The following is a 20,429-nucleotide window of genomic DNA, read 5'->3' on the forward strand; positions in this document are numbered from 1 at the left end:
TTGACCTTGTTGAGTTTCAGTATCTCTTGCTCCATGAATTCTGTCTGTCCTAGAGAGCCAGGCTTTTCTTTTGGAGTAAATTGCTGTTCATTAGTGTCTGTCTTCTTGGGGTACACAGCTCTAAGAAACTGAATAGTGCTGGGTAGTGGTGGTGCATGCCTTTAATCCCAGCACTCAAGAGGCAGAGGCAGGCGAATCTCTGTGAGTTTGAGGCCAGCCTGGAATACAAAGCTAGTTCCAGGACAGCCAAAGTTATACGAAGAAACTCTGTCTTAAAAAAAACAAAACAAAACAAAAAAAAAAAACACCCTGAAGAGTAAAAGAATTTATGAAACTGGTGCAGGTAAATTTTGCTGAAACTAAAGCCTTGGGACCAAGAATTTGTATTCTTCTCTTATTTAGGGTTTTCTAAGGATTTGATGATGAAATATGTTTTCCTTCTAGTCCTAACCTGATTGCTAGACTGTATTACTTTATTTAGTGTTTGAACAATGTCCTGTGACCTCCCTTCATCCTTCCTGTTTTTCTTTTTCCTTCACTCTATCCTTCCCTTTTCCCTTTTCTCCCATCTTTTTGCTTCACAGTGGCCTACAACATTTGGTAATTTAACAATATCAACCCTTTCCTAGAATTTCTTCTTGACTGTCAATTGGGTCAAGTGTCAGTTTTAGATATGTACACTTGTGGTTTTAAAGTGAACTTTTAAGTATCCGTAATTATTATTGATAGGGAGCTAAAGGTTCAAAAGCTACAGCATCATCACATCTTTTATCTTCTTTCCTTTACTTCAAACTTTCTATTTCCTCTCTGTGGTGGTTGGAGTGAGAATGCCCCCCACAGGCTCATATATTTGAATAGTTGGTTCCCAGTTGGTGGAACTGTTTGGGAAGAATTAGCAGGTGTGGCCTTGTTGGGGGAGGTGTGTCATTGGGGTGGGCTTTGAAATTTCAAAAGACCCATGCCATTCCCAGTGTGTTCTCTCTCTTCCTCTTGCTTATGGTTTGGGATGTGAGTTTTCAGCTGTTTCTGCCTCCAAGCTTTCATTCTGCCATCATGGATTCGAATCTTCTGAAACAATTAAATGTTGTTTTGTTGTTGTTTGTTTTTTTGTTTGCTTGGTCATGGTATTTTATCACAGCAATAGAAAAGTAAGACACTCCCTTAACTGTTTCTTATTAGTAAATTTTCTAGCCATCCCATGGTGCCACTTCACAAATCATTTTGGAATAAAAGTTCAAACAAAAAGTGATACATGAGTTGATGCTAATGTAGTACAAATTTCATGTGGTCATATGACATCTCTGTGCTCTGTGTGAAACAGAACTATTCAGTGGTTGAAAGTCAGTTCAGTTGCTATGACCTAAGTAGACTCAACATGAAGGCATACTACAATTTGATTAAGAGGTGGTAGGGTATAGTGGCTGGGTTAGTTATACAAAAGGTGTGACATTGTTACATCTTTTGTTTTTACTGACACCTGTGCATTGTTTATTCTTTTAAATTCATTCTTGTCTCTTGCTGTCCTCATTGGTGTTTTAATTGTTTTAAGGCTCATCAGATAGCCATCTTTCCTGAGAAGGAAGGGTGGTTGGCTTCAAGGGTAAGATGTGGCCATGACTGAGAGCTGCTGTGACATATAACACTTCTAGATGTTTCTGTAGAGGATGTTACCTCTTTGGACACCTTCTGTGTTGCATGTAGGACTTTCTTGTCTTTTGTGTGTGTGTGTGTTAACCAGTGCTTGTCTTTAAGTCTTTTATTTCATAATGATATCCAGTCCCAGAGTGAAAGGAGAGGAAAATGGCTGAAGAGCCTCAGACAAGTTTGGATTAAAATGAGTCAAGTGAGAGGCTGAGTGCTGACTGGCAAAAATCAGTCTTTCTTAGGTCATAAATCCTTTGTTTTTCTTATAAAAATATCAATCCCTATTAAGCTTCTTTTTCAATTTAGAGTTACTTGCTTTAACAAAAAGAGTAGGAATTTAAAAGTTGGACTTATAAAATGGATTAAGTATATATCACTGTTACTTATTTTGAAACAATTATTCAAATGTGGTCCTAAAACATTGAGTTCCTCTGAGCTAGCAATTACATTTTAAAACACATAACCTTAAAAATTGGGGCTTGGAGTTCCTACATGTTTATTTGCATCATTTCCACCATCTCTCTCCTCCCTCCAACTCTTACCATTCCCCCAACTCTCTCTCAAATTCATGACCTCTACCTTACTTTTTATTGTCACATATATACATCTGTATGTACACACACTCTATCTATCTATCTATCTATCTATCTATCTATCTATCTATCTATCTATCTATACTATGTACTCAGATATATACATTTAGTGTTTCTCATCTGTATATGTGTTTAAGGCTGCTTGGCATTGGGTAACCTCTCAGAGGGTTAATCCCTGGAGAAGACTGAGTGAGTCTCTCTCTCTCAGTAGCTATTAATTGCCTATAGTTCTTCATCTAGGGGTGGGCCCTGTGAGATTTCCTCCATCTGCTTAGACATGTCAACTGGTGTTGTCATTATATGGGTCTTGTTTAGGTGACGTAGTTTTGAGATTTTTATGGGAGCAGCTTCCCTATCATATATAGAAGATACTATCTCTCAGTTGTTGTCTGGTCTTCTGGCTCTTACAGTCTCTCTGTTCCATCTTCCGTAATGTTCCCTGAGCCTTAAGTGTATGGTTTGCATTGTAGATGCATCAGCTGTGGTTGGGAACCTCAAGGTCTGTTCTCTCTTGACCAGTGGTAGATTTCTGTAATCATCCCCATCTGCTACACCAAGGAGCTTTTTTTGATGAAGGGTGAGAGCTACACTTACCTATGGATATAAGTATTTAGAACGCAAATGGTAATTATACTGGTTTAGGAAGTAGGTTCTCCTTTAGAGACCATAACCTCACCATACATTGGTAGTTGGTTAGGTTTACAGTACCAGTCATGAATTCCCTACTATTGAAGTAGCCTTAAATCCAATTAAATAGCTGTTAGTTATCCCTAAGATACAAGTGACAGTATCGCACCATGGGATATATCTTGTTGGGCTGGTCATTGTTATTGTCCATAGGCTTTGTATTTAGGTAGGACTCTTGATTGCTTTTCTGCCTGGACAGTTTGCATAGCATCTTTGAAAACTATTGTAAATTCATAGCTGATTATAATAACTTGAGGACAAGGTGTTTTGATTGTGTCAGTTTAAAGAAAGTGGTGTATTTTAAGAACCTTTCTAAGAAGTGTGTAGCAAGGAGATGTCTCAGTCTATAAAAGTCCTATGGTTCAAGCCTAAGAACCTGAGTTCGGATCCCCATATCCACATTTAGAGATACCTTGGTTGTGAAAACATGATTCTTGAGATTACAGTTGATCTTGTTCAACTGTTATTGGTCAGCTCAGGAAGGAATGTCTGTTGAGACAGCCTATCTCCAAAGATAGTCTGTCTGGCCTTGGAGAGACTGCAGGTGAGATACATAGTCCCATATAGCTGCCACAATTTCCTTATTCCCAAGCTCCTCACCCTTCCTCTATATAGGGTTGCAATCAGCTTTCTCCCCTGGCAGGCTCCTTCATTTCCCAAGGGAGAGGTTGCTCTCACTGTGTGTTCTGATAAATACAGTCTAATCTGTTGAAGTCATACTTTGGTCTCTTTCCTATCTCTGTTTTTTTTTTTTTTTTTTTTTTTTTTTTTCAAGACAGGGTTTCTTTGTGTAGCTTTGCACCTTTCCTGGAACTCACTTGGTAGCCCAGGCTGGCCTCGAACTCACAGAGATCTGCCTGCCTCTGCCTCCCGAGTGCTGGGATTAAAGGCGTGCACCACCACCACCTGGCCTGTCTCTGTCTTTTTACTCTGCACTCAGAAATCTCTTTTTTTGTTTTGTTTTGTTTTCTTTTTTTGAGACAGGGTTTCTCTGTGTTGTTTGGTGCCTGTCCTAGATCTCACTCTGTAGACCAAGCTGGCCTTGAACTCACAGAGATCCACCTGACTCTGCCTCTCCAGTGCTGGGATTAAAGGCATGCACCACCACTACCCGGCTGCACTCAGAAATCTAACAGACATATAAATTGGGCACAGAGATCCACCTGCCTCTGCCTCCCAAGTGTTAGGTAATAAGTTTTAGGCCTCCTGAAGGCCTCTCCACCAATGTAGCAAATCAAATCAAACCGAATCAGGAAAAGCCCAGGTTTAATGGGTAAAGCATTCCTGGGTGATTCCCAGACCCTCAGAGAGGAGACAGGGCTGAGAGGCTGGAAGAACCACGGGTCTGTTTTGGGGAGGATGCCACTTATATACCCTGTGAGAGTGGTCTTGAGCCTTTCTGGGGGAGGAGCTGTGTTTAGTGGGCTTTGAGGGGGCGGATTTGGGGAGGAGTTGTGTTTGGCGGGCTTTAAAGGGGCGGGTTTAGGGAAAGAGAGGGGAGAAGTGTTGAGGTGAATCTTCCACCAGACTCCTTCCAAAAACTAGGATCAAAGGCGTGTTCCACCATGCCCAGCTTCCACATTATTTTTTGAGACAGGCTCCCTCACTGAAGCTGGAGCTCACTGATTCAGCTAGACCAGAAATGTTCAGCAAGTCCCAAGGATCCTTCTGTCTCTACTTACCCTGCACTGGTATTACAGGCAAATGCCCTCATCAGCTAGTAACCTCATAGATTTTTGCAAACTGTTTGGAACTCCAGTTTGGGGCATGGTTGCAGGGTCCAAGGAGGGCAATCAGTGGTTTTACTTGGGAGAATGCTGCCTGTGCCTCCTTCATGATCATTGGAAGAAAAACAGGGATGAAAATGAGCAGGGCCACAATAAGAAAGCAAAGTGATTTTCTATTGTTTATAGGTATGGGGTAGATGTCAACAGACTCAGGGGTAAGTAATTGCAGGTATTTGCCCATCCAGTGGGAATTACAGATCTAGGGCCTGGGCTGATTCTGCCCTGGGATCCAATGTATTCATATCACATTTCTCTTTCCGGCCTGTCTAACCTGTTCTGGAAGGAGACACTACCAACAGCTGTCTGCCCAGATAGGGCCGAATAGCCCCAAAGCAGTCAGCGCCAATGTCTCTAAACAATGATCCTGGTTCTCAACCCCCACCCCATTTTCACTTTGTGTTTTCTTTTTAAAGGTGGAATAGTACCTAGTAAATTGCTCAAATATTTTTCTGTAAGATTTCAGACTATTGACCGAGAGCATTTAGAGAGGTTGGCTGTAGATGTCATTGTAAATAGAAGAAAATACAATTGAGAACACAAGGGACAGTGGTGCACAGTTGTTGCTCCAACACTGGGGTGTTGAAGCAAGAGGAGCATAAGTCTGAGGCCAGCCTGGGCTACATAGTGACACCTTGCCTTAAAGAAGGAGGGGGAGGGAAAGAAGAGGAGGAGGAAGTCCAGGAAAGGAGAGAGAGAGAGAGAGAGAGAGAGAGAGAGAGAGAGAGAGAGAGAGAGAGAGAACAGCTTCTTACTGATTTCCATAGTGGCTGCCCCAGCTTACACTCCCTCCAGCATTTGTCAACATTTGTTTTCTTGATGATAGCCATTCTCCCTCTTGAAGTAGTTCTTTTGTTTCTTGTTTGTTTTGTTTTGCTTTTCCTAGACAGGGTTTCTGTGTGTCACAGCCCTAGTTGTCCTGGAATTTACTTTGTAGACCAGGCTGGCCTTGAACTCACAGAGGTTGGCTTGCATCTGCCTCCCCAGTTCTGGGATTAAAGGCGTCTGCCACCACCGCCACTACCACCTGGCTCTCGAGATAGTTTTAATCTGTGTTTCCTTGATAGCTAATAATTTTGATAACTTACAAATATTTATTAGCCATTTGCATTTCTTCTTTTGAGAACCCTGTTTAATTCTAGTCTTAGGGTTTCTATTGCTGTGAAGAGACACCATGATCACGGCAACTCTAATCAAGAAAACATTTGAGTTGGTTCACTTACAGTTTCAGAGGTTCAGTCCATTATCATCATGATGAGGAGCATGGTGGCATGCAGGCAGATGTGGCACTGGAGTAGTAGCTGAGAGTAGAGTCCTACATCTTGCAGGCAACAGGAAGTCAACTGAGACATTGGGTGGTATTTGAGCATAGGAAACTTCAAAGCCCACCCCCACAGTGGCACACTTCCTCCAACATGGCCATACCTACTCCAACAAAGCCACACTTCCTAATAGTGCCACTCCCTATGAGATTATGGGGGCCAATTACATACAAACCACCACATTCCACTTCCTAGCCCCCATAAGCTTGTAACAATATCATAATGCAAAATGCATTTGGTCTAACTTCAAAAGTCCCCATAGTCTATCACAGTCTCAACAATGTTTAAAAGTCCAAAGTCTCTTCTGAGATTCATGCAATCTCTAAACTGTAATTCCCTATCAAATCAAAATAAAAAAGGCAGATCACATATGTCCAACATATAATGGTACTGAATGTACACTGCCATTCCAAAATGCAGGAAGGGGAGCATAGTGAGGAAATACTGGACCAAAGCAAGACAGAAAACCAGCTAGGCAAACTCCAAACCCTGTGTTTCCATGTCTGCAAAACACTCTTCAGATCAACAACTCCTTTGAGCTTTGTTAACTGCAAAACAATTCTTTCTCCTGGACTGGTTCTACTCCTTGTTAGCAGTTTTCCTCAGCAGGTATCTCATGACTCTGGGATCTCAAACATCTTAGGGTCTCCAAGACAATCCAGGCTTTAACTTCACAGCTTCATGCAGTGGCTTCCCTACTAGGCCTCCATTCAGGGACACCCCCAACACATGCCTGGCCTCAGCAGCTTTCTTTAGGCTCAGAGACAAGTTGCATACTTTGTCTCTTCTATCAATAACTCTAAAGCCAGAACCATGTGGCTGAAGCTGCCAAATTCTGCTGTTTACTGGGGCTGGAACATGGCCCCCTTGTTCAATTACACTTCCACCAGCTTTCTGTCCTTTACAGTCTAAGCTTGGCTGTCCTGAAACTGGTTCTCTAGACCAGGCTATCCTCAAACTCAGAGATCCACCAGCCTCTGTCTTCTAAGTGCTGGGGATTAAAGGCTTGCCCCACCACACTGGGCTCTAAGCTTTTCTTTAGTTCCTTTTCACAAGTTGGAAACTTAGCTGGGTGGGATCTTGCCCTAAAGTCCCTGTTCCCTTTATTCCATTTCTTAATTCTTGAATTCTCTCCTTGAACACAGAACTTAGCTCCATTCCACTTCCTGGTGCTCTTTTTCTCCTCAAAAATTTGTATTTTGTAATTTACCTTGCTCAGCTTGCTCCTTTCCATTTTACATCTTCATCAGAGTTAACCCTAATAACCACACAACAGAGTCTATACTAGGCTGTTTCACTTTAGCCTCAAGCAGATTCTTCAGATAAAGGCAAAAAGCAGCCACTTTCTTCACCAAAATATCACAAGACCAGGCTCTATGCCACACACTAATATTCTCTGTGAGAGCCAGAATTCCTTTTTCAGTTTTAATTACTATCCCTAAGAGATCCATGAAACAAATGGTTGCCTCTGACCTGCAGGCCTTTGACCAAAAACAGTTCTTGAAATTCTGGAGGCTGTTGTTTATGGGAGATAACAAGCCACATGTTTCTCTCCCCTAAACAAGTTTGTGTGACCCATCTGTACTGGGTATGCTTGACCACACGTGGGAGGGAGGTTCACAGGCAGGAAATATGTCAGGATATGTGCTAGCCCCTGACTGGACCTGATGGGCCCAATGCAAACCATTACTCGGGGCCATCTTTGGAAACCTGGAGATGAACCTGGCCAGAGCCCATCCACCTGGCCAGTATTTAATGAAAGCTTGCTTCAAATTTGTTTTTAAATTGTGGTAGTAGTCTTATTCTTGACTCGTGGGATTAACATTTTCCTTTGAGACCTCTTGATCCTTACAGTTCATCAAATCACATTCAGCACCACTGTCTTCCATGCTCCTACTAGTATGGCCTATTAAGCAGTGCTTGAAGCATTCCCCTGCTTTCATAACCCAAAGTACCAATACAAAAACATGGTTAGGCCTATCACAGCAATATTCCGCTCCCTGGTACCAACTTCTGTCTTAGTGGTGCTGGAGTAGTAGCTGAGAGTCCTACAACTTGCAGCAACAGAAAGTCGGCTGAGACACTGGGTGGTATCCTGAGCATAGGAAACCTCAAAGCCTGCTCCCACAGTGACACTCTTCCTCTAACAAAGCCACACCTCCTAATAGTGCCCCTCCCTGTGAGATTTGGGGCCCAATTACACTAAAACCACCACAATTCCTTAGCCCAGTTTTAGACTTTTTCCCCTTCTTGTGGTCCTGGTACATCTGAACTGTCAGAAGCTTTGAATATCTGCAAGAGATTGGCACAAAATTGTGCTGTCAACATCCTGTCATGGGAGAGAGAAGAGCTCACAAGTCCACTCCTGCCCTCTGAGGGTTTATAGGTAGTTAGTGGTTGCTGAGTGTGTGTGTGGGGGGCATTTTTGTCAGTGGGTAAGTTGCCTGTGCTCTTGTAACTAACCCCTCACCCGTGTTCCTGAAAACAACCCTTATTATATTCATTGGGTAACACATGAAAGTGGAAAGAGGCTGCTTAGGAAGAGAAACTGGATAAGCATATGGGGTGGACAAAGGAGGGCCATAGGTAGTGAATATGATCAAAGTAATCCATGTATGAAAATGTTATAATGAAATCCATTACCACATATAACTAATATATCCTAGCAAAAAAACTTAAAAAAGAGAGGGACTAAAGATGTCATTATGTATTTAAGTAAGTGGAAAACATGACTCAGTTAACTGATATTGCTATTTATATAGAATTTGTAAGTCATATACTACATATTATTAAGTACATATGAATTTAAATAAACTGATAACAATATAGAAAAGCATTTTAATTTTTCACCCACAGTAGAAATATCTTTTATTTTAAGTAAGCGTTCACACTTCAGTTAGCCTATGCTTCATACCAACACCCAAAGCTTGGAATAGAATCTTTAGGAAGGATGGTGTGATGCTCTGTGCTGACTGGGAGAGCAGGAGCCGTCTCCCCTTCTTGGACACTTTACCCTGTACTGCTCCAGAATTCCCCCATTCCTGCCCAACGAGGGGCTATAACAGAATTTTAGAAACTGGATATTTATGGAGAGGCCACTTACAGAAATCCATACAGTCTAGAGAGAAGGGAGGCACAGTACTCTGACATGCTGCAAAGCTCAGTCTTCCCAATTAAAGGCTCTCTCTGCAGTCCCACCAGGCCTAACTAGCTGCATCTTACTCTTTCAGATAAAACCTTTCAACTAGATGATATTCTCCCCCAATCTCATCACAGAACTTTGACACAGAAATGCCTGTATTTTGCATAAAGCTGTCTACAAGAAAATGTGTTAGGATATTTTTATGAAATGAGAGATACTAGCACTTTTTCCAGGTAAATTTTGTAAACTTTTACTTTGCTTTTTTTCTAATTTTTTTTTTTAACGTATAACAGTGTTTTGCCTGCACAAGTGGATGTGCTACACATGTATGCCTGGTACCCACAGAGGCCAGAAGAGTTGAGTGGATCCCCTGGGGCTGAAGTTACAGGTGGTTGTGAGCCATCATGTGGATGCTGGGAATCAACACCAGGTCCTCCAGAAGAGCAGCCAGTGTTCTAAACCACTGAACCATCTTTCCAGCCTCCCTGATTTGCTTTTAAAAATCTCAAGGGAAAAAAAAAATATCTCAAGGGAAGACACTTGAATGGAATATTCCTGTACTTGAGTGTCAGTTTGTAGGTATTGACATTTGCAGTGAGAGACCAGAGCAGGCCGAGAAATGACTGTCTTTCATTACACAAATGTCAAAGTGCATGCAAGACTGGCAGCATCAGTGCACCCACTGTGCAGCTACTAATTTAAAGTATGTGTCTCTGTTTCTCAGGAGCTCTTGATGAGTTCCCTGTTCCTTGATTTTTCCGTTTTGTAGAACTAAGATCAGATCAGCATTCTGCACTGTGGAGAGTCTGTGAGCCACCACTAGGCAGGTCCTCCCTCTCCGGGCTTTTTCAAGGGCATGCTGAACCACCTGGAAAAGAGAAGGACCAAGACTGTCAGCTTAGGGAAGATGTACATAGGCATGCCTAAATTCAGTCATTAGGGAAATCTAATGATGTTCTTTGCTGTACTTGCTTATTCTCAGAGGAACTGCCCAACTGTGGTGGTTTGAAGGAAAACGGTCCCCAAAGGGAGTGGCACTATTAGGAAGTGTGGCCTTGTTGGAGCAGGTGTGCTCTTTTTGGAGGAAGTATATCACTGTGGAGGTGGCCTTTCAGGTCTCATATATACTCAAGCCATGCCCAGTAAGGCAGACCACTTCCTGTTGCCTTTGTGTCAAAATGTAAAACTCTCAGCTCCTTCTTCAGCACCATGTCTGCCTGCATGCTGCCGTGTCCCACCATGATAACAATGGATTGAACCTCTGAACTGTAAGCCACCCAATTAAGTGGAGAGAAAGTACTCAGAGTAGGACTGTGTTGGAAGAGCATTTATGACAGTGGGTATAATTGGAATGGTTAAATAGGTAAGGAGATGGTCCCAAGCTCAAAGCCAGTATTTCTATACCTGTGTCCCCTCACCACCTCATTTCTTCTAACCACAGAAAAGTCTGGGAGAGCAGAATAAGCAGAATGTTCTCCCTACAGCAGCTTCTTACTTCAGACATAGACTGCTTTGCTAGTTGGTTTAGCACCAACGTAGAAGAACAATCTAGAAGAGGCCATCTCCCTGGGCTTTTCTTGACTGGACAGATATGTTCAGAATTGGAGTCATTTTGATATGAGAGGAACTCAAAGGAGAAAGCCTTTCCAGAACCCGGTTGCCTGGTTTCAACCCTCTCTCCACCACCTCTGGGACTTCATTTCCCCAATCTGACCTTGTCTTCATGATACAACCCACTCTTTTTGACACACAGAAAAGAAGGCGTTACCTTCTCACTCTCATTGTCAAGGGCTGAAGTGGCCTCATCCAACAGTAAAATTTTTGGCTTCCGGAGAAGAGCCCTGGCAATAGCCAGTCTTTGTTTCTGACCACCAGAAAGCTGCACTCCTCTTAGTCCGACTTGAGTGTTGTATTTCTGTTTCAGGAACAGGCCATTAACAAAGAAGGCACTTTAGCAACCGTGGGAGATAGATGTCTAAACAATTCAGATTTCGCTACTCTTGAAAAGATTGGTCCCAACAAGTGCTGAAATCTATTCTAGGTCCATTTTGCAAATAAATGTGAGTTGAGGAGTCAATATTCCACGTCATTTTGCACCCCTGACCTGACCCCAAGGCGCAGACCTTTGCTGTTATGCTTCTCTGAAGGAATTTCTTCTGACTTCCTTACTAGCCTCTCCCTCCCTTCCTTTCTTTTCTTTCATTTTCCTTATTGAGATGGAGTCTCACATAGCCCAGGCTGGCCTTGAACTCTTAATTAGCCAGTAATGACCTTGAACTTCTGACCTTCCTTTTTCACCTCTTGAATACTGGGATTATAAGCATGTGCCAGCATACCCCATTTATGTGGTGCTAGAGATTGAACCCAGGACATTGTGTGCCCTAGGCAAGCAGGTTACCAACTGAGCTACAGCCCAAGCTTTGACAAAGGAAACCTCAGAATTAAAACACAAGGGGGATAAATAATGAAGAAAAGTTCTTAGTCAACACAGATGAATTTATATTACCTGCCATTTTCAATTCAAAACAATTCAAAATATTTAAAACCACCAGGCAAAGCATGAGGTTTCCTCCTTCATAAATCCTTTGTGAGCATGTCCCCAGATGGCAGCCCTCACTGGCTATGTGCTTTCTGCAAGTCAGAGAGGCTGGCATTTATGTCCTACCCATACCGAAGCTCTTATGATGACATTCTGCTCCTCTCAGTGTCTCCATGATGTCCCTGCCACTGCCATAGAACTAACTTCTGTCCTCACTAGGGGTCTTTCTGGTTCTTCTGGGGTTTGTTGTTTTGTTTTGTTTTGAGCCAGGGCCTCAAGGAAATCAGTCTTAAACTTGCTGTGTAGTCGAGGCTGCTCTTGACCTCCTAATCTCCCTCCCTCTACCTCCCAATGCTGGGATTACATGTATACATGACCACACCCATAATGCTCCTTTCCTTGGATTCCTGGAAAAGCAAACAGAAGCCGAGCTTTCTCGCTGCTCCCCTATCTCTTTTACTGTTAATTAATTAAATGTGTGTGGTGTTGTGCTTGCATGTGTGTCTGTGAACCACATGTGTGCTGTGTCCTCGGAGGTCAGAAGAGTTTGTCATATTCCCTGGAACTAGAGTTATAGACAGCTGTGGGTCCTAGGAACTGAACCCAGACCCTCTGGAAGGACAGCTGTGCTCTTAACTGCTGAGTCATTTCTCTAGTCCACTTTTATTTTTTAATATAGATTCTAACTGTCACCCCAAGCTGGCTTGAGACTTGCAGGCCTCTAAAAGGTTACTTTCAACAGTTGTTTTTGTTCTTTAAAAATGCCATCCTTAGGGACAGTGCCAGAGGCTGTAATCTCAGCACTTGGGAAGTGGAGGCAGGAGAATCGAGAGGCAAGCTTAGCATACAGTCAACATTTCAAGATCTTATCTAATATATATATATATATATATATATATATATACACAAAAAAAAAGTCTATAAAAATTCACTTACTCTGTGTGTGTGTGAGTGCGTGTGTGTGTGTGTGCGTGTGCATGTGCGTGTGTGTGTGCGCGTGTGTGTGCACGTGTGTGTGCACGTGTGTGTGTGTGTGTGTGTGTGTGTGTGTGTGTGTGTGTGGCACTCATGCCCCACTGTGTGCACACTGAGGTCAGAGGACAAGCGTAGGAGAGGCTGTTCTCCTTTTTTCACCTTGTGTGTTCTGGGGACAGAACTTGGGTCCTTAGTGTTGATGGCAAGTGCCTTTACCTGATAAGCTAGCTCTCCAGCCTAAAAAACTAAATTGTTTTTTGATCCTGTCATTTCTCTGTCTAAAAACATCTAGAAGCACACCTATCAAGACAGTTCAAACGCTTTAGCCTGGGGATTTTCACATTTAGTACTGCTCTGTACTGGCCTCACTTCAATTCTTTATTGTTTGACATTATGTGTCAGGATCTTAAGATCTCCCTTGTGTCTAAAGCTTCTTTTAGGTATCTATATTGCTTCATGTCTTTATTTTATCTGCCCAGAACGGTTTTACCTTTCCCTGTCTGGAGAACTCCTATGTAGTCTTCAAAGTCCAGTTCAAAGGAATATCCTCTGTGCAGTTTTCCACTTGGGACTCTGACCACTGCTTTGTGTTTTGCCTCAGTAGAAGGCTTAGTCTCTTCTTGCTTGTACAGTCTTGAGCCAATTCTGCTTTGTTTTTGTTTTTGTTTGTTTGTTTGTTTGTTTTGTCGTTTTTTGAGACAGGGTCCTTCTGAGTGCTGAGATTATAGGCATGCCCCACCATACCCAGCTTACTTTCATTTTCATCTGTCTTTCAAATCCATTTTCTTATCACATTATATTTATGAATTTAGGCTTTTAAGAACTTATTCCCTAAACTCTCCTAATGGATCTCCTAACTGTCTCTTCACCACTCCATGTCATCACTCACATTGCTGCTGGATGAGTAAATATCCAATTTAAACATCATTCCTATCTGCAAACTTTCAGTAAGTCTTTAGCAACTATTACAGTTAAAATTTCTTTGTTTGCTGCGATGGTTAGTCTTAATTATCCACTAATCTAGACATCACGTGGGAAAGGAGTCCCAATGAGGGACTGTTTAGATTAGGGTGGCTTGTGGGCCTGTGTATGGGGAATTATCTTGACTATTTTAACTGAGGTGGGAAGACAAACCCTCTGTGGGTGGCAGCATTCCCTAGGAAGGGGTCCTGGCTTGTGTGAGTAGAGAAGGGAGCTGAGCACAGGCATGTATGCATTCTTTGTTTTCTGCTCTTGACCATAGATGTAAAGTGAAGGCTGCTTCAGATTCCTGCTACCTTGACTTCCCCAAGGTGATGGACTGTAACCTGGAACTGAGAGCCAAATAAATCCTTTCTACCTTAAGTAGCTTTCTTCAGGGTATTTGATGAAAGCTACAGGAACTGAATCTAAGCCTGACTATTTCAGTGCTTCATCATTCCTTCACACACTCATGAAATACTACATGTGTATATATTCTTCTCCCTAATCCACTCTGCATCCATTCTTACTTAAGACTTTTTTTTTTGAGACACTCTTGGTAAGACCCCAGGGTGGCCTCAGACATGCAGTCCTTCCTTTCACCCTCCTGAGTCCTGGGATTAGAGGTGTGATGCATTCTTCGTCACACGGGGCACCACTTATTCTGTGAGCACATCAGTCATCTCTGCTGCCATGCCTTCACTCACATCATATCCACGGGCTCACAACAAAGAAGGCTCTTTGTGTGTTTCAGTGATTTCTGTATGCGTAGGACAGCATTTGGTTTGTCTGAGTCATCTTCCACAAGTAATACTCAAAGAGCAAGGCTGAGTAGCTGTGTGTTGAGTCAATGAAATAAATTCATAACTGTTCATGTGTAGATTAGGAAAGGAAGTGCAGATTTTGAGCTATCAGGACATGACAGACAGGTGAATCCATTAATTTGAAATAAAGGTAAAATAAGTCCTCAGAGACTGGCAGGGTGGTAATCAGGAAATTTGCTATTTCCTGGAAAAATAAGATTGGTAAAATCTAGATGTCTGTGAAGTCTTCTGTATGTGGAGCTGTATGTTTGTCATACTGAGGATTCTGGAAAAAAAAAACTGGCCTTGTCTTTCAGAGTTTTACATTGATACTGTAGTCTTATATTTGAACAGATGTTGAGATCCATTTGTTTGCTTTAGAAAATCTATTCTTGGCCAGGTGTGGTGGCACGTATCTTTAATCCCTGCACTTTTGAGGCAGAGGCAGATGGATCTTTGTAAGTTAGAGGCCAGTCTGGTCTACATGGTTAGTTCCAGGTCAGGTAGAACCACATAGTGAGATCCTGCCTTGAAAAAACAAACAAACAAACAAACAAACAAACAAACAAACCCGAGACTGGAGGTGGTGACACAGGCCTTTAATCCCAGCACTTGGGAGGCAGAGGCAGGCAGATCTCTGTGAGTTCAAGACCAGCCTGGTCTACAGAGGAAGTTCCAGGACAACCAGGGCTACACAGAGAAACCCTGTCTCAAAACACACACACACACACACACACACACACACACACACACACACACACACACATACACACACACACACACACAATCTATCTGAAGGAAATTCAGTAAATCACAAGGTTCACTTTTATTTCCCCCCAAATACTTAGTTCAGAGTGACACCATGTCTTTTAAATTCATACCCTCACCCAAGGCAAAGTACAAGCACATAAAGACATAACATGTGAAAGTCCAGTGCATTATATATGAATGGCTATCAGGCTTGCAAAAAAAATACATTGGAAATCAGGTTTGCTTTTGACATCTAACCTTGTCTGAGACTATATCAAATTCCGTATTTGGCAGCTCTGCAGCTCAAGGTTCAGCTGCTTGCTTACCCTGGGGAGCCCTTCAATGAAAGAATGGATGTTGGCTGCATCTGCAACTTCTTTGATCTCCTCTATGGGCACCATGCGGCTGTTATCACCATAGGCGATGTTCTCAGCGATGCTACAGTTGAAGAGCACAGGCTCTTGGGAGACGATGGCTGTCTGGGAACGCAGCCACTGCACGTTCAGCCCCTTTACATCAACACCGTCAAGCAGCTGCAAGAGCAGAGTGGAGACTAGTTTTTAAGATCCAACAACTGTGTCATATTACACTTCATGGTATTCACACATAAACAAATCGTAACAATAAACCTAGGAATTCAAGCTATTTTTTGAAGTATATGTTGCCAAAGGAAGGTTCATAAATCACCTGCTGGACAGGAGCTCCCAGCTTACAGCTCACAAGGTTGATTCCAAACATACACTTCTAGAAATAACAGCAAGGATTGGAGTATACCTAGTACTCTGTCTTGAAGTCACATAGAAAATGATCAACCTCCCCTCCAGTGTGACAACACTCCATTACTGATGCCCAACAAAAGAGCTGGCACATATTGATGAATAAGTCTACCTGTAGAGATGGGCATTTGCTCTGAGCCATATGTATTCATTCACACAGCCGTTTGATGAACATGCTTGCTGTGTGCCCAGGACTCTAGGTGCTGGGAAAGTAATACAATGCAAAACTCCCCCCTCACCATAATAGTTCATATTCCAGCTGACAGGCATCAAGTACACCAACAACTCAGAAAGGGAAGGTGACATGAAGACAGGGTAACAGAACAGACAGGGGCTGAGGCAGAGGATGTCTAGGATGGCTGTGGGAAGGGACTTGGAAGCTAAGCCATAAATGATGAGACACAGACAGCACTTGAGATGTAATGAGTAGGGGGAACAGCAAGAAAAAAGGCACATAGAAGTTGAGGAGATGGATGTTCAGCACACGGTGAGAGGGGTAAAGAGAGGAAGTTGGGGAAGGAGGTAGGAGCCAGACAGTGAAGGGCTTTGATATTGTTAAACCTTGCTTTTGCTTAGTAGCGAGCCATCCTCCAGTAGTTTTAAGCAGGGAGAGTGTATATGCTACCTGAAAATAGATAGGTATCACCCAGTTCAAGGGAGGTTTATGAGCAGCTCTAGTTTCCAAATGTTTGCTGAGAATCTATAATGGAAAAAGACTGCAAGTTGTAGGAGAATAGGGTTAACATGACAGCCTCAAACTTTAGGGAACTATAGTTCTATGAAGGAATGGGCAAGATGCAAGCTTTGTGTGTATGAGAAGGGGAGGGGGGAGGAGAGATACAGTGGTGGGGGAGGGCAATAGGAACACAGAACATGAGGCATATAAGATATAATAGATATGAGCAAGGTAAGGAACGTAATCCTTGGGTTCAAAGGAGGAAGAGATTGTTTCTTTTCAATGGAGATTGATTTGAAAAAAGCCTTAGCCTTGCAAAAGGTCTGGACAGCTGAGGGTGTGGAAGGCCAGTGAGATCAGCCAAGGGGTGGAGACCATTATCTGAGACCATTATCTGTCTTAAGCCAGAAGGGGTAGGGAGCAGTGATACGGTGTGAAGAAAAACGGACTTGCCCTCACGCCCATATTCCAAAAGAATTCCACAGCTTCTAAGGTAAAAATTACAGCTGTCAGGAAAGCTCAAGATCCCTTGGGTCATTGTACTTAATTTCGAAGTTCTTCCCACTGGTTTTGCTATGGGCCTGCTGTTTTCTTAGGCAAGAGTAGGACGGAAGTTCTTTGTTTTTTAGGTTTTGTGTTTGCTGTACTGGGTAACCTAGGCTTACCTGCACATGTAAGGGTTTGTCACTAACCCCAGCCTAGGTGTTCTAAGTCCATCTTACCACTTGTCCTTTCGTGGGGTCGTAAAATCTTTGTAGCAGTTGAACACACGTGCTTTTCCCACAGCCGCTGCTTCCAACAAAGGCTACAGTCTTCCCTTTCTCGATGCTCAGGGACAGGTCACGAAGAACAGGAACTTCCGGGCGACATGGATAGAAGAAAGAGACTTCTCGAAATTCTAAATTCCCTTCACAGGTGTCCTGTGAAAGGAGGAGGGCAGTGTTTACAGGGGACTTAGGAAGGTTGTACCCATGGCCATGCCCTGGGTGAGCGCTCTCTATAAATTGTGCATGTTTCTACACCATTTCAGTTTCAAGCCCATTGTTTCTAGAGAGCTGCTGACTGACAGCTGGACCTCATCAGCATTTGTGTTTTTATGTGTGTGGTTTTTGCTACCTTCAGTGATGGACTATGTTCCCACAAAGCACGAAATTCCCTCAGCTTGGGGCCACAGCCTGCTCTGCTGACTAGCTGACCACCTTCTCTAAATAATTTTTTTTTTTTAAATTTAGTGTAAGCTTTAAAAATCCTTTACTGCTTAACTTAGAAATGCCTGGGTCTTATAAACTGTGCATACTTTTTTTTTTTTGAAAACTGGACTATGTTTTATAGTTAATATACACTGTGCTTTGAACTCTGATCTATCTTCATTTTTAGTTGATGATTTTTTGGCAGTAATACTTAGATGAAAGCTTAGTTTTCTCTGTGTTTTTCAATTTCTTCAGTCATTGGTGATTTTTATGTAAACTAATACTTTTCTATGCTAATGATATTCTTTAAAAGCTTTCGAGAACTGTAACTAAATGGTGATTAATTGTTTTATTTTTATTTATTTTTGGTTCAAGTTTTGAGGTTGTTTTTAACTTCATGTTAAACCTTTCTTTTTCCTTCCCTCCCTCCTTTTCCTTCTCTCTCTCTTTTTTTCCCCTCTCCCTACTCCCCTCCCCCGTGTGTGTGTGTGTGTGTGTGTGTGTGTGTGTGTGTGTGTGTGTGTGTGTTTCTGGAGGTCAAGGCCAGAGCTTCATACATGCTGAGCACATGTTCTACCACCGAATAACACCCTCCAACTACATTAAAGTATTTTTGGCTTTTGTGATGAAGGTAGATGCAGACTAAGGTTGGACTTTCAGACAAATCCCTTAACTTTAGTCAGGTTTAATAGACATGTGCAGTATTCTGAACCTAGGAGAAAAAGCACAAAGTCTGTTTGATAGGGGTCGGGGGAGGTAGGAGTGGAACTCTGTGGAGGATCACTTGCTTAGCATTCAAGAAGCCCTGGGCTAGACCCCCAGTACTGTGCATGCTGGGTGCAGTGGCACACATTGGTGACCCTAGCATTTGGGAGGTGAGTGTGGAAGGATCAGAAGTTCAAAGATCACCTTTGGCTACATAATGAGTGTGAGGCCAGTCTGCACGACAGATGTGGGATCCTGTCTCAAACACAAGCAAACAAATACACACAAAACATGCTTGATGTTGGGTGATGGTGGTGCACACCTTTAATCCCAGCGCTCAGGAGGCAGAGGCAGGCGGAGCTCTGTGAGTTTGAGGCCACCGTTGTCTACAGAGCAAATTCCAGGACAGTCAGGGCTACACAGAGAAACCTTGTCTTAAACAAAACACACAAGCAAATAAAAAACATGTTTGATGATATTACTCTGTTGTCAACAGCATGAAGCCATAAGATGTGGTTAAAGTTTCTAGCAGCAGAATGAAATATCTACTATGATGTTATCAGATCTAAGAGGGGAGTAGAAGTCTTTCTTTTTTTTTTTTTGGTTTGTTCATTTTCTGTTTTGCCCCTATAAATATATACCATTTGCTCCAGTGTTAAAGCACCATGGAAAATGGAGAGAGCAATTAATTCTGCACATGTTCTGGTGCCTTTGGGAAGTCACAGAGAGATGTTTTAGAAAACTCCTAAATCTTAACACATTTTAAAGTTTATTTTTATTATTTTTAATTGCAATAAACCCCAAGATTTTAAATACTTTTATGCTCTTTACTTTTCCAAATGATAATACGTTTGATTTTTCTGTGATGTATCTTTGAGCATTCCATTTTGAGAATTTTAAGGTATTTTTATTTTTGTTACCAGCCATGCACACAAGCCCCTTATTAATTATACAGCTCCACTGATACTATGTGATCTTAAACTCTCATTTAAGCAAATATACTATTAAAATTCTAGAGAAAATTAGTGTTTTAAATGAAAACTTTAAGTATATACCTAACGATTCTAATTTTTAAACACAAGAAGATGCCTAGAAAGGTTTTTACATTGAACAGGTACTTAATGTACAGGACTGCTATCAAGAAGTGTATCTTCAAATTATTTAGCTCTCTGATATTTCTTTTTCAATACTCATGGTCTCTTAATGGTTGCAGTTAAACTTGTGTGTACAATTTAATATATATTCAGTTGCCCTTTTCCTTTTATGCAAATATATTTCCCATGAAAACTGTGTTTGCCATAAAAGGCATTATTCATCTTGCAGATGTGATTAGAGAAAAAGAATTGAAATTTAGCCAACATTCATGCAAGACCAAAATCATTGCTGTCTAAATATATTTTGACTTAGTAACCAATCTTTCATTGAACATTTGTATGGCATAGGGCATGTAAGCTAAAAGAAGATTTTTTTTTTTAAACATAAAATATATATCAGGAGTAGAGGTGAGAATCTGACTAGAATGAGGCATTCTTCCTCCTTTGTCATGTAATTCCTGTACACAAACTTCTGGTGCCTGATGTTAGAATATTCTCTGTCAGCAATACTCTACTGAGAAAGTGAACACGTAAACTCTGGTTGTGCTTACTGGTATTTCCCCGCTTTGACTGCAGCTGTCTATAGTCGGTTTCTTTTTCAGCAAAGCAAACAGATGCGCAGCTCCAGCTTTGGCTTTGGAATATTCAGGAGCCCAAACAAGTGTTTCTCCAATGGCCATAGCACCATACGCAATGGCGGTAAAAACTCTGTTGGAAGATAAGACACCAGCGTCTCAGGTCTATCGTAACAGCAGAACTTGAGGAGAAAAGGCAGAGTGGACAGAGGAC

At 42.1% G+C, this 20,429-nt stretch overlaps 1 protein-coding gene across 2 annotated transcripts in view; it reads right to left on the reverse strand.

Annotated features, from left to right (window-relative positions):
• Positions 1 to 8,856: 8,856 nt before the first annotated feature.
• Positions 8,857 to 20,429, reverse strand: part of Abcb5 (ATP binding cassette subfamily B member 5) — a 93,736-nt gene continuing 82,163 nt past the window's right edge. For both annotated transcript variants that reach the window (XM_059279801.1, XM_059279799.1), the window contains 5 exons: positions 20,192 to 20,348; positions 17,374 to 17,571; positions 15,526 to 15,732; positions 10,941 to 11,087; positions 8,857 to 10,040 (listed from right to left, as the gene is read on the reverse strand). In XM_059279801.1, the coding sequence (XP_059135784.1) occupies positions 9,843 to 10,040; positions 10,941 to 11,087; positions 15,526 to 15,732; positions 17,374 to 17,571; positions 20,192 to 20,348 (907 nt within the window). In that variant the 3' untranslated portion in view covers positions 8,857 to 9,842. The remainder of the gene's footprint in view (positions 10,041 to 10,940; positions 11,088 to 15,525; positions 15,733 to 17,373; positions 17,572 to 20,191; positions 20,349 to 20,429) is intronic.

The sequence above is a fragment of the Peromyscus eremicus genome, chromosome 14 (assembly GCF_949786415.1).
Source record: "Peromyscus eremicus chromosome 14, PerEre_H2_v1, whole genome shotgun sequence".
In the NCBI taxonomy this organism is placed as follows: Eukaryota; Metazoa; Chordata; class Mammalia; order Rodentia; family Cricetidae; genus Peromyscus; species Peromyscus eremicus.